Raw genomic sequence first — 12229 nt, forward strand, 5'->3', positions numbered from 1 at the left:
GCATCTGGGAAAAGCTGTTACCGGCCGCCTAGGAAATCCTGGTTTCCCCACCCTCCTTGCCCACACACCTCAGACCAGGCTGGGGAAACTACCTTCCTCCATATTGCCTTCTTCTTCTTTAGGGCAATTGCTGCTTCCTGCCTGCTGATTGGCTGAAGCATGGGACACGTGACACAATTCTGGCCAATAATACAAGAAGGGAGGTTGGCTGGGGGACTTCAAGGAAAGGTTTCCTCTCCCATTAAAAGAGACCCAGGAAGAACCATCTCTCCTGCTTCCTCTGGATGCAATGCCTGATATGGTGGCGCCATCTTGTGTCTTTGATGGAAGCCCGTGTGAAGAAAAAGCCAGCACACCTGGTGGGTGGTGCCTAGCTTAGTACCTTCAGTACCTGATAAATGCTTGGAGGGATAAAGGAGCTGGCTGAACCCTTCATGAATCACAGAGACTGAATTCACCAGCTTTCCTGCCCTCCCTAACTTGAGACTTCCTGCTGAGACAATAAACATTCTTTCCTTCAAGTTCTCCGTGACTTGCTGCCCCAAGCACATAACTATACAAACACTACAACCACAATCCTCTCTTCTTTGAAAAGCCCAGGGAACTACTTGATCTTCACAAAAAGCTGTGCCCCATTTTACAGATGAGGACACTGAGGCTCAACATTTAGGACCTACCCACCACTACCCAGAAGGCTTGGCTCAGCCAGGGAGGGCATCCCAACCCCCAGTCATGGGATTGGCTCAGGCATGACATGTGACCCCAGTCCGTCCAATCAGAATGGCTCTTGGGACCTCCTTTGAGAATGCTGGGTGAGGACCATCTGTGTGTATGTGTGTGTGTGTTGGGTTGGAATGAGGAAGCCTGCATCCCTGGGAGGAGTTGGGTCATTCTTGGACCACAAGGAGAACCCACCAGCCCCTGGAAGGCAACGTAGAGGGAGATGGAAAGAATGGGTCCATGGGAAGGTTGGCGCCCCCCAGCCACCCTCAGTGGTAACACAATTCATGTCGGCTTGGTTCTCATATTGCTGAATAGACTCCAGTCCCTCAAGTAACTGAGTCTCACCCTTCCGGCAGACGGGGACTTGGAGGCCCAGAGGAGTAAAGTGACCCACAGTCTGGGCCAACAGTGCAGGCCCACGTCTGCAGACCCCATGCCCTGTGCTTCTCCCACTGAAGCTGCCCTTGGCCCGGTCCTCAGAGACCCAAACTCTGGTCAACTCAAGCTTCAGAGGGGACCTCAGACCTCGTCCGAGCAGGGACCTGGGAGGTCAGAGGGCAACTTCAGCTGACTGCAGGTTCCTCCGCTCCAGGCGTGGAGCAGCAGGATGCGGTGTCTGTGGGGTCCTTCCTCTTGCCCAGGGGGCTTGATCAGCAGTGGGGTGTGACCCTGGGGAGAATGGCTGCCCTCGAAAGGGAAGCAGGTCAGCCTTCAGCTCCAGCTCACATTCACAACTCCGATGGCACGTGGTCCCGTCCCCACCCCAGGCTCCACAAGCACTGTCACCATTCCAGTTGCCACCACTGTCCTTTCTAAGGCCACTGTCACCCTCACCATCCCCCCGTTGCTGACACTTGATGGCTCACCCATTTCCAGGGCTGTCATCCCCACCTCGGCTCTGGCCCTCCCCAGCAGCTGTCCTCCCCCCGCTGGCACAGTGTTACCCCCACCAGTGTCACCAGGCCATGATGAGCATTCCTGTCCCCCCACCAGTGTCATTATCCCCTCCCAGCATTCCTATAACCTGACCAGACTGACTCTCTCCCCGCCAGCACCATTATCACTCCACCAGCCTACTGTCACCTCCTCTCTTCAGCTCTATCTTCTGTATCACACTCCATCTCACCCCCATCTCTCAGGCCACCACCCCTCGTCCAGCCCCCCAACCATCACCCTAAACACCACCTTGGTCATTATTACTGCCCCTCGTTCTCATCCCCGCCCCCCGCAGACATTTCTTAGCTCTCCCATCTCCGTGCCAACAGCCTGTGCCTGCTACGCTCCTCCCACCATCGTCCCCACCATCTCCACCATCAACGAACATTTATTGAGCACCGACAATCCCAGGCCTCCTACAGAACACACAGAAGGCAGGCCCCCTGGCAAAGCCACCACACTTCAGCACACGGTGGCCTGAGCGGCCCAGGGTGCAGGGTGGGGCCGGGGGCTCAGCCAGCAGTGCCCCTGGGATGGGGTCCTGAGGCCTCTGCCAGGCTCCAGTTCCGGGCAGGGGTCGTGCCGCTCTCCTAGAGCAGAGCAAATAAATAAATGGAGAGGCAGAGAGGCCCTGGTGTCGCTTAGCTGACTCCATGGGAGTGAGAAAGGCGGCCAGGAGCCTGGTGCCTGGGGAGTGGGGTGGGGGAGCCAGAGGGTCCTGGGGCCTCCCCGGCATCTCTGCCCAGCCCTCACCTCTGGGGGCTGAAGGAGGGTGCAGGGGACACCCCGGGGGGCGCCACTGAAATGCAAGTGGACTAGAAGTGGGCAGTGGAGGGGACCCTGCTCCTGCCCACAGCGCCTAGAGGGGGGCATCGTCAGTCCTCCACTTGGGCGGGTAACTCTGCTGGTGGCCGTCACAGCTGGGCTTCCCCATGTTGTCCAGAGGCACCACCACCTCGTCCGGGTTCGAGTTCTTGTTCAGCTCCACCACGCGTGGCACCACTGAGGACCAGCGATCTGCAGTGAGCACGGTGGGGGAAGGGGAAGGGTTGGTGGAGGGTGCCCGTGCATATATTGAGCACCTTCTGTGTACCCAGGCACAGTGCTCTAAAGGAGGAGATATATTATCCCTGATTTAAATAGGTGGAAAGTGGGGCTCAGAGAGGTCACGGAGTCTGCTCAGGAACACACGGGAATAAACGAAAGAATCAGAATTCAAGTGTGGGTCAGAATGCCTGAGCACCTGTGTCCTCTCTATGGTGTCTCATGCGCTCATTTGGGTGGAAGTGAGGGGCCCCGGGCATTCACAGGCAGCAGAGGAAGCTCAGTGGCCAGCCTATTCGGACCCACCCATTCTACAGATGTGAACACTGAGTCCCAGAAAGGGGACAGGACTGCTCAAAGCAAATTAGCGCTGAGGATGGCCAGGGATCCCCCCTGCACGCCTGAGTGCCCCCCGCACCCTCCGGCTCACCCCTCCGGAGGCGGCCCACGGTGTGCGAGAAGCCGTAGTACTGGTAGCTCTCGTTCTTGCCAGGGTCCTCATTAATGATGCCCAAGTTCTGGTTCCAGTGAGACCAGTTCACCTCGTCCACCCTGGTGGGGCCACAGGGGAGACAGGGTCAAGGGGAGCCCCCCTGGAGACAGCACCCCTTCCCCAGCCCCCAGCAGCCTCCCTGCTCAAGCTGCCCAGCCCCCCTCCTCCTTTTTTATCATTCTGGTGAAATACACATAATAGAAAATTTGCCATTTTAACAATTTTTCAGTGTATAGTTCAGTAGCACAAAATACATTCCCAAGGTTGTGCAACCATCACTAGTACCTATTTCCAAAACATTTGCATCACCCCAAACAGAAGTTCTGTACCCATGAAGTAATGACACCCCATGCCACTTCCCGCCAGCCCCCCATAAGCTCTGCTTTACTTTCTGTCTCAATTTATTTAACTGTTTTGGACATTTCGTATAAGTGGAATCATTCACTATGTGGCCTTTGTGTTTGGTTGCTTTCACTTAGAATAATGTTTTCAAGGTTCATCCACATAGAAGCATGTGTACTGCATTCTTTTTTATGGCTGAATAATATTCCATTGTGTGGAAAGACCACATTTTATACAGATATACATCCATTCATCTGTGGATGGGCAGCACCCTGTTTGATTCAGTCGTATTATTGTGACCCCCCTCATAAAGTCAGGTTACAGCTCTGTGGGCCCAAACGGGCTCCATGTAATTTTTCCTTTCTAAATTTATTTTTGTTATTTTCATTTAACTTCCACTTTTTGAGCAATTGCTCTGGGTCAGGAGCCGGAAAGGAAGCTAGACATTCACTGCTCCCCTTTTACAGATGAGGAAACTGAGGCTTGTTCAACTGTACGTCCAAGGTCACTGAGCTGACAAATCACAGAGTCAGGACTTGAAGTTTGGATTCAAATTGAACCGGGCTGACTAGCTGCCCTGTGAGGTGGGGGTTATCGTAATGGAAACTGACTGTGCCTGACTCCAAACATGATGCTGGTGCTCTGGGCTGGCAATCACGTTACAAAGAACGAATCAGCTTAAAAGGTTCACCCAGCGGGTTCCCCTGAGAAGCTGGCATTCCTGATGCATCTGGGTAACGTCCAAAGCCCTGGAAGCCGCTGATTTCTTGGTTTTCCCAGTTTAGCAAAAGCCCTGAAGCCCACCCCATTTTTCTGTCGATAGAGGGCGATGCCCGGCATAAGCACTGCCTCTGAACCTGTTTCCGCCAGTAAGAGACAGAGGGGCAGCAACACCAGCTGGCGCGCGGTGTCGCAGCTGCATCAGGTGCTGGCCCGGCATGCCTCACGTGCAACCCGTCTAATCCACATGGCTGGCCGAGGGAGTGCTGCTGTCACCGTCCCCATTTCACAGAGGAACAAGCCAAGGCTGAGAACTGAACCAATGTGCCCAAGATCATCCAGTAGAACTGAGTTCTAGTCGGGCCCATTGGGCCTCGATGGCTCGGGAAGTTGCAATGGGTAGAAAGCATATGGGACCACATCCGCCCAGGTTGGTCCTGCCCAGCCCGCCCAGCCTCACCTGAAGCACCACCTGCGGTCCGGAGTGCCGTCCGAGCTCTTGCCCACAGTCACCATCTCGCCCGAGCGGAAGGCCTTCCTCAGGAACACGGGGAAGGAGCGTTCGATGTCCAGGATGGTGGTGGCCCACTGCGGGGAAGGAGGGAGGGAGGGCTGCGGGTGAGCCACCCCAGCCCCGCCTAACTGCTCTAATGGCAGAAATGATGCTACGGGACTAGGAGGGAAGAGACCTAGGCTTTCCAGCTCTCGCTGCCCCTGGAAACAGGGTTAAACACTCAAATACCCACAGGGGCCTGGCAGGAGCAGATGAATGAAGCAGGACCAGCAGCTCAAGCCCCAGGACACACACACAGCAGCTGCCCCTCGGTGCTGAGCCTCCCCAGGGAGGGGTGGGGACTCGGGGCAGACCAGGGAGGGTCTCATCCGCCCCTCATCCACCCGGGCAAGGCCAGGCAGGAGTGTGGGCCTGCCTCACCAGGCTTCCAGCTTTTCAAGAAAGGCCAGAAATAGGGGTTTTTCTATGAAAGCTCTTAATTTAAAAATTTTGTGTTAATCTTTAAAAAAAAATATGGTGATACAGAAAAAAAAATCTTTGCTGGTTAAATCCAGTCCACAAGCATCATAAGTTGGCATCTTACGAGTTACAGCTGGTGGGGAAGGCAGCCCGGGGAAGCAGGCGGTACAGATAACGGTAAAGAGCAGGTCCAGACGTTTCCCTGAGACCCAGACCTGGGAGGAGGACCTTGGAGTTTGTTTTTTTCTCACTGTGCCACTTCCTGGAAATGTACCAAGTCATGGTAAACGTGGGTGCTGCCCTCACGGGCCTTGAGGCGACCTTGTTTATTAGGAACGCCAAAATACTGCACGCGGCCAGGCGGGCTGTGATACCCCCAGGGCCCTGCTCTCCAGGACTGCACGGAAGCCGGTGGGAAGTAAAGGCGGCAGCTCCTCTGCCGGCGAGCCCCTTGCAGCCCTCCGTGTCCACGTCGGCTTGGTTGAAGGGGTGGAGCCTGGGCTGGTAAAAGCCCATCTGATGAGAATGCTGACGTTTCCCTGCTCTGGGGTGGCCTGTGCCGACAGCAGCCATCAGTTTCGTGTCTGGAGCCGGCGTAGGGCACAGAACCTGCCCAGTGTGGGACCCTTGCTGAAATGTGATGCTCTCTGAGCATATCTTGTGCTGACAGCTCACTCAGTGGTGCTGGGTGAAGCTGACTGTATCCTGGAAGCTCGACCACAAGGGAATCTGAGGCCACTGCCGGAGGTCAGGCAAGAAGCCACCTGCAAGTGCGCTCGGCAGCTCTGGGAAACAGACCGCAGCCTTCCATGCCCATTTTACAGACAGGGAAGTGGAGGCCGAATGAGACGGTGTGGCTCCCCCAGTGCCGAAGGCCAAGGAGGTGCGGTGGGTCAGGTCGCCCCATCTCTAGAAGGAGCCGAGTGGCTGGCGGGGCAGGGACGGGAGTCCCGGGGCCTCACCTGCAGCTTCCAGATGTGCTTGCTCTCCTTGGAGACCTGGCCCACCGTCTCCCCCATGAGGGCGATGAGCATGTTAAGGAGCAGCACGAAGGTGAGGATGATGTACGTGACGAGCAGGATGATGAAGACCACGGGGTACTTGGTGCTGCCGAGCATCTCCAGGTCGCCCATGCCGATGGTCAGCTTGAAGAGGTCCAGGAGGAAAGTGCTGAAGGTCTCGCTGTCGCGGCAGGAGGGGTACGTGGGCGTCGTGCAGTTGGTGTGGTCCTCGCTGCACACCTTCATGTTGGCACATGGGTTCAGCAGGGAGACCAGAGCTGTGGGAGGGATGGCGGTGATGTTCACTGAGGGTGAGGATGCCGGCTACGAAGAGGGGAGGACCAGTCCCATTTGATGGGGAGGGAACACTGAGGCCTGGCGAGGGGAGAGTGCTGGCCCAAAGTTACGCAGTGTGGAAGCCAAGCCAACAGTTGAATCTTGAGAATGGCAGCACATGTGCCATGTTTGGGATATGTCAGCCCCAAAATGGGGATCTGGTGTCCCCTAGCAGGGGAAGCCCTGTCAGTGCTGGTCTCAGACCAACCTCCCCAGATGTGAACGCGACCTGGTGAAGGCCAAGTTGGCCGCCCCCTTTTGGATACTAGGCATCGCATGGCAGATCACCCAACCCTTGGGGAACTAACTCAACAGCTTGTCAGTTTCCCCATCCCGGGTCCTTCCCCCATGGCCTGTGCCACTTGGGTCCCATGGCATCATGACATCAAGGAGAAAGTCTACCGGAGGGAACATACTGAGCTTAAAAAACACGTGGGCTGGTAGATTAATGGTTAAAATGCACCCTCCCCTATATCCCGTCAACGCTGGCTTTATATCTCCTTCCACCAAGAGGGCAGAGTCTATTTCCTCCCTCTTTTGAGTCAGGACTGGCTTTGAGACTTGCTTTGGCCAACAGAGTGAGGCAGGAGTGATGCTGTGCAAGGCAGTGACCTTGAACACTTCCGCTCATATTCTGGGAACACTCAGGCCACCACGTGACCAAGTCCAAGCCAGCCGGCTAGAGATGAGCGACCCCAGCGAAGACAGCAAAGTCACCCCCAAGTGAGGCCACCCTTGTGACAGCTGACCCACCAGTGGAGCAGAGACACAGGAACCCATTGAGATTAGCCAAATCTGGCCCAGGTCAGCACATCACCCAGCTGACCTCCAGATTTGTGAGTAATAATAAATGGGGTTGTTTAAGCCACTACACTTGCGGTGGCTTCTTTTGCAACAATAGCGAACACACCAGTTCTACCATTTTCTAGCTTTTGCACTTGCACAAGTTACTTAACCTTTTGAAGCCTCAGCTTCCTTATCTGTAAAAGGTGGCAATAAAGGCACTTACTTTACAGACTTGTAGGGAGGATTACACGAGGCAGGGGTGGGAAAGGATTTAGCCCAGTACTGGGCCCACAGGGAGGACTCTACAAACGCTGGTTATTGTCCTCCACACATCATGGTGGCCGTCCCAGTCCTGTGCCGCCCCCGCCAGGCCCACCCGGGCACCCAGCGCTCACCTGAAGCATAGCCGATCATGAAGAGCAAGTAGACCAGCAGGAAGCGGAAAAGATCTTTGAAGAGGATCTAAAGGCCCCGGGTTGGGGGGGAATACGGAGGCAAGGATGAGACACATGGTTTCTCGCTTTCCCAGCTCCTCATCCCACATCCCACATCCCACATCCCCCGATGTCCACATCCTCAAGGCCACAGCACTGTCTGTACACACATGGTGCCTGTGGCTCCCTCCAAGGACACACGAGGCCAGAGGGAACCCCCCACCCCCCACCCCATACCTTCTGGATCATGATGCTATAGGTCCCCGTCAGCTTCAGCCCACGGGTGAAGTAAAGGGCGTTCATCCAGCCCAGGACCAAGGCGAAGACCATGACGGCCAGGTAGGCTTCAATCCCCGCCAGGTAGAGGGCCGCTGAGACAATCACCAGCACAGAGTAGATGAAGCTACAGGGCAGCAGAGACCGCAAGAGGGGCCAGAGGGGAGAGGGGACAGTGAGGCCCTGGAGGGGGAGATATGCCCTCAAGCCCTCTAGGTCCCAGGACATCCTGATGACACCAGAAGAGAAACCATGTGGATTCACTGGGTTCCCCAGCATTCTAACCCAAACGCTCCATTAATTGGCAACTGATGTGTGTGTGATGGCCCTGAGGCTCTACCAGATCCCACAGTGACAGTCTTTGGGATTGGTAGAAAAAGACTCAGTGGTGTTCAGTGGAGATTTTGTAGCTAAGTGAATTTCATTGTTCTCTAATGCTAAGGAAAAACGAGATGATGTAACATACGTGAAGCAACTCATCCTGTGCCCTAGGCAGACATCATCAGTCCATCCCAGCACTCTTTCCCACTGAAACACTGACAGAACCTCAAGATTCTTAACATGGGCACTCTGGGCAGACATTAGCAATCAATCAAACATGTAAGATGCTAAGTTATTTCTATCCATGGTGTCTGTGGTGGTAACTCTCTAGCAACCAGAATCTTGCTTTAATCAGAATACTTTTTGCTTGACATTGGCCTTGTCCTGATTTGGGGCTGCAGCTGTTCAGTCTGGGTGAATTCACTCCTAATAGAGTCACCCCCCCAACCCACCCCCCACCAAACCTGGATGATGCCCCTGCCCAGCCCCACCTTCCTCACCCAGAAGCTGCCAGTCTGGGGACCTCTACTCACTAGAGTAGCTGGAAGGAGCCATCAATGAAGAGAGAATTCACTCCAGGGCATTTCTTCATGAACAAGTCTTTGATCTGGTGGAGGGGAGGGGGCACGTGAGAGAGGTGGAGCCAGCAGAGGGGAGGAGAGGGCAGCTAAAAGAGGTGGAGGAAGAGAAGGAGGGGTGGTGGGCAGGGTCGGGGGAGACTGGGGGGCCAAGCACTCACGTTGGTGAAAAAGAACAGGACCCCGGTGCAGAGTGTGATGATCTCGCCGGCCAGCCTCAGGTAGTCCACCGTGGTGCGGTAAGGGTACGGCGGCTGGGGGGCGAGGGTGGGCACACACATCCTCACCCAGCCCCTCCAACACCTGGCCCCAGACCCAGATGTTCTCCAATGCCCCAAACACCTGGGTCCTGTGGCACCTCCTCCCTCATTCTCTTCCCCCTGGGTGTGTGTGGGAGCACCTCCCCATCCTGTTTTAAGCCTTCTCCAGTCCCTCCCACTGGGGATCCAGGAGGACCCAGCTGTGCCCCAGCTCCTGCCTAGCTTGGTGGTGGTGGTGGGGGTTACTCACAGTGCCCTCTAGTGGCTGGTAGTAAGCAGTGAGGGTAAAGATGATCATGGCACAGAGATAGGAGACCACATTGATATAGAAGGAAACAGCCCCAAATTTTCGCCACTTGTCCCGCAGCAGTTCGTTGATGGGTTCCACAGCCAGCATCTCGTGGCGGTTCTGTGGGAGGCAGGGTGGTCAGGGGCCAGATCAGCTGACTCCAGTATGCCTCCCCCCACCCACTGCCCTAAGAGATCTTTCCCCTCCTAACCCATTCTTAGTGACACTCAAACTTCTGGGCTCAGCATTTGAGACTCTGCCCAGTTCTGCCCCAGCTTACCTTTTCAGCCTCTTCTAGACTCACAGAACCCAGAGCTAGAAGGCACCTTAAAGAACATCTATTCTTGTGGTCCCCAGACTCCACTCTGTGGATGGCACCAAGCTACTGGCAGCAAAGTCACCTATGTGACTTGTTAAAAATATAAATCCCTAGGCTCCAAACTCAGAAATTCTGATTTAGAAAGTGGGATCGGGAAATTTAGCCCAAAGATGATAAAAACTTGAGTCACCACAATTTTCCAATTCTGAACCCAGGGCAGACATCAAAATTGATTCCTGCACAAAAGTTCTCTATCTAGTTCCCTGGGTAGACACTACCAATCAATCAGAGTTTGCAGCAGAGATGCTAAGCCTCCCACCACCCCCATTGTAAATCAAGTTGGTCACTCATTTCAAAGATGAGGGAAGTAACCTCCAACAAGGGAAGGCATCTGTCCAAGCTCACAGAGCCGGGGCTGGAAGGGAGATCTTCTGCACCCAGGCCCCAGCATTTGCTGACCCATTTGTACAGTGTCCTGTCCCTTTAATGACTTGAGTTTCTTTATAATCAAAGAACTGTGCAACGATTTAGCCACAAAGATGCCATTGCAGTGTTATTCCTGATAGTTAACTGCAGAAACAAATCCAAATGACCAAGAAGAGAGGAATGGTTAATTAGAATGTGATACATTTCCACGCAGCAATGACACTGCAGAAGAATATTTAATGGTGCAGAACGATGTTCACAAAGTACTGCTAAGTGAAAAAAGGAGCTTTCAAAACTTCATGTAAGGACTACTGATAACAGCTGACACATAACATTTACCCTGTGCCAGACTGCTCCAGAATGAATTTATTTGGTCCTCGCAACAACCCAATTAGAAATACTCTATCCTTATCCTCATGGTACAAAAGAGGAAGCTGGGACTCAGAGAGGCTGGGTACATTGTCCTGAGTCACACAGCATGTAAGTTACAAAGCCAGTCCTGCCTGCCCCTGAAGTCCGACCCTTACAACCCTCCCATTTCCCCCCAGTACCAGACGCTGTTCTGGGCACTTAGCTGTGACTTTCTTTTGCACTCAGTTCACAGACCCACCGCTTCAGGCCCCTCCTTCCCTGGGCCCCGTCTCCTGCCCTGATGCCCAGATGCCCACCTCGATCTTGCTGTTGTACACCAGAATCTCCAGCACAGAGGCCTCTTCCCCACACGTGTCCAGGGAGGAGAGGTCATAGAGCGAGGAATACACCGGCCCGTATGCCCAGTCTTTGAATTTGCGGGACAGATGCCTGGTGTCCTCGTCTGTCACCTCCCGACGGATGATGTGCTGAAAGATCTGCGTAGGAGAAGGGAGGGTCAGGGGGTCCTGGGCAGGGCGGGAGGGACTGCTGCTCAGTTGCTCACCTCGGAGGGACCCCAGGAGGCCAGGCCAGCCCATCAAATAGCACCTACCCCAAGAGCAGGATGGAGGGGAGGGAACACATTTACTGAGCACCTGCTGTATGACAGACCCTTTACTCACATCATCTTGTTTAATTCTTACTCTTCTGTCTTGGTTGACAGGAGAGCAAACAGAGGCTCAGAAAAAAGAAGGAGTTTCCCTGAGGCCACACAGTCAGCTGAAGGCAGATTGAACCCAGGTGAGCCTTACAAATCTCAGTTGTGGTGAGTATCCTCTTTATGTAATTAAAACAGCAATGAATCAAGCTTATTAGCAAGTTAAATCTAGCAATAATTATCCTATTTGGTCCTTCCTATCGCTGCCCCTACTCTCCTTGGCTGACACACAGGGAGACTGAGGAATAGAGAGGGTGTGGGAGTTGCCCAAGTCCACAGAGTTCAGTAGGGCAAAGCCAGAATTTAAACCCAGGCCTTTTCCACCCACTCAGGACCCTGGTATAATTGCAATTTTAGTCTTTTGTTTTTTTTTTTTTTTTGCTATATTTTTAACAGAGCAGTAGTAACCCTAGCATTTAGTGCCCATCCTGGGCTTTTTATTAACAGCTTTAAGTGGATCACCTCACTGAGTTGTCAGAACACCACACCACAGGGCATGATTATTGCTCCCATTTTAGAGACAAGGAAGCGGAGGCATGGGGAGGAGAGGCAAGAGGCCTGAGCCGAAGTGCAGGGCAGTGGCAGAGCCCGGCCTTGGACCCAGGTGCTTCCGACTGCAAGAGAACCTCAGGATTGGTTCTCAGTCAGGGTGATGGTGCCCCCCAGGGGACAACCTGGCAATGCCTGGAGACATCTGGGTTGTCACAACTGGTGGAGTACATGAGGGCCACACTGGCATCTAGTGGGTCGAGGCCAGGGATGCAGCTAAACAGCCTACAACTGGCACAGAACAGCTCCACACCCCAGACCCATCCAGCCCCAAACGGCAGTGGTGCCCAGGCTGAGAGGTCCTGCTCTAGGCCTTGTGCTGGGAGGCCAGAGAGGGAAGGAACAGGCACACGG

At 54.3% G+C, this 12229-nt stretch overlaps 1 protein-coding gene across 1 annotated transcript in view; it reads right to left on the bottom strand.

Moving 5' to 3' along the window:
* Positions 1 to 2029: 2029 nt before the first annotated feature.
* Positions 2030 to 12229, bottom strand: part of TRPV4 (transient receptor potential cation channel subfamily V member 4) — a 34960-nt gene continuing 24760 nt past the window's right edge. Inside the window, 10 exon segments of the mRNA XM_032471396.1 lie at positions 2030 to 2676; positions 3134 to 3255; positions 4719 to 4846; positions 6194 to 6510; positions 7750 to 7816; positions 8026 to 8191; positions 8919 to 8992; positions 9125 to 9217; positions 9474 to 9632; positions 10926 to 11105. Coding sequence (XP_032327287.1) covers positions 2519 to 2676; positions 3134 to 3255; positions 4719 to 4846; positions 6194 to 6510; positions 7750 to 7816; positions 8026 to 8191; positions 8919 to 8992; positions 9125 to 9217; positions 9474 to 9632; positions 10926 to 11105 — 1464 coding nt within the window. The 3' untranslated portion in view covers positions 2030 to 2518.

The sequence above is a fragment of the Camelus ferus genome, chromosome 32, assembly GCF_009834535.1.
Source record: "Camelus ferus isolate YT-003-E chromosome 32, BCGSAC_Cfer_1.0, whole genome shotgun sequence".
NCBI lineage: Eukaryota > Metazoa > Chordata > Mammalia > Artiodactyla > Camelidae > Camelus > Camelus ferus.